This window comes from Limulus polyphemus, unplaced genomic scaffold (genome assembly GCF_000517525.1).
Source record: "Limulus polyphemus unplaced genomic scaffold, Limulus_polyphemus-2.1.2 Scaffold306, whole genome shotgun sequence".
Taxonomy (NCBI): domain Eukaryota; kingdom Metazoa; phylum Arthropoda; class Merostomata; order Xiphosura; family Limulidae; genus Limulus; species Limulus polyphemus.
Genome location: NW_013665916.1, coordinates 334,117 through 336,081, shown reverse-complemented (window position 1 = coordinate 336,081; position 1,965 = coordinate 334,117). Strand labels below are relative to the sequence as shown.

Here is a 1,965-nt window from a genome sequence, read left to right as displayed (position 1 = left end):
GTTTCAGCGTGATGGTTTGGGGAGCTGTTTGGGTTGGTGGGAAATCGAGCTTAGTGGAGTGCGTTGGCAACATAATTTTTGCGAAATACGTCGAAATATTGGAGGAAGAGCTCTTGCCACTTTATTCCTCAGATTTCGTGGACAAGAACACAACGTTGTTCCAGGAAGATGGAGCACCGTGTCACACTGCCAGAAACACCCAAAAGTGGCAGGAAGAAAATGGTATCCAGAAGTTGCCCTGGCCGAGCCAATCTCCTGACATGAATCCCATCGAAAACCTCTGAGCCATACTTGACCGGCAAGTCAAGAAACAACCAAAAAAAAACAACTTCGAAGAGCGATCTACTCCAAGTTTTGAAGCAAGAGTGGGCAAAAATACCACAATCTAAAATTGACGAGATGATTCTCACGATGCCCCAAAGGATCAACGGACTCCACAAAGGGAAAGGAAGATCTACTAGATATTAATTAAATTATAAATATATCAATTCATGTGAATATGACTGATAATTTTCATTTTTTCTGAAAAGGTGGTATCTATTTACTTGTGACCACGCTGTGTATATTTTAAAAAAAACAGAGGTTTTACTCACAAGGTACATCTATATTATAGTTTGAGATATCACACAAATAGGTTCAAGTGATATTATTCAACTGTAACTTTCAATTCTTCATAGTACTATGCAATACATCCTTTTTTTCTGCCATACATGTATATGATACATTAAAGAAACTGCTCAAAAATGTCCAAGATTCCAACACTAAGATTTTTTTTTTGCTTTCTTTTTAGATTAAGTAAGTCATGTACTTTGACAACTATTAGACTATTTTGCTAAGTATTAGTGTCAACTCAAATCTCTATGGAATTATTATACGGTAAAATAAATAAGCATTTTAACAATACATAGAAGTATCTAAAATTCATATACAATCATGGATTTCATAGTAAAAAATAGTTGCTGACATATCAAACACAAAATAAAGACAAAACATTATTTAAACTATTAAATATAAAACTCACCACAAACATAATAGTTTTATATTCATGCTCAAAAGCAAGCTTGAGATGAACGAATTCCATTAAAATATTTTTATTACAATAAAGAGATTATAAATAAACTTAAAACATAATATAAATGTAATGTTCTAAGTAACCACAGGATGTCACTTCAGCACTCCATATTTACTTAGCTACTACTTTGAAGATCTGGTTTCATTTGGGTTTAGTTATGGATTCAAGCTAAACTGAAATATTTATATTTTGCAATAAAAACATATTTCAATTAAGAAGCTATTTACAAGCATCAATGAACAGCAGTAATATTTGCAAAAATACATATGCTACAGCTTATATGATCACCCTACTGGTCTAAGTTTCAATCATTACTGAAGAGTCACTTTTCAAATTCCTTATTTTGGCATCCAACTATATTTAGCCTAATACATCTGAAATTAAAAGTTAAAGGCTTATATGCATTCAACTTGCTATTGTTCTATAAACATGTATAAATTATTGTCATTTTATTAAGCCTGACTTGCATATTCCATGTGTGAGTATCATAATACTAATTTTTTCACAAGCTGTTATTTAAAGATGTATTGCTTCATTTAATTCTTTACGTCAAACAGCTAACCCAATTACTTTGACACTTCAAAGGTAAGAAAACATCATTTAATAATAAAGTTGAAAACATAGTTTACAATTAAACTTTAATTACCTTACACTTCTTCTCCAAGATACTTGAAGGCAAAAGTGAATATGGAAAATGAGTTTTAATATATCTTGGAGATGGCATATTTTCTACTCTAGTATCTTCAAGGTCAAGCATTTCTAGATAGGGAAATCGTTCGTTAAGTGGGGTTGATTTAGCAGCAGAGAAGTTAAGGTCTGAATTGATAATGTAAACAAGCTCCTGTGCCCAAGTTGTACCTAAAAACATAAAGAATAAGTTATGTTTTATATAT

The 1,965-nt window shown here is 31.8% G+C and overlaps 1 protein-coding gene across 2 annotated transcripts in view; it reads right to left on the bottom strand.

Annotated features, from left to right (window-relative positions):
- The window catches only part of LOC106457243 (sulfotransferase 1C4-like), a 26,088-nt gene that overhangs the window by 17,242 nt on the left and 6,881 nt on the right, over nt 1-1,965 (bottom strand). For both annotated transcript variants that reach the window (XM_022383072.1, XM_013916636.2), the window contains exon 2: nt 1,719-1,930. In XM_022383072.1, the coding sequence (XP_022238780.1) occupies nt 1,719-1,930 (212 nt within the window). The remainder of the gene's footprint in view (nt 1-1,718; nt 1,931-1,965) is intronic.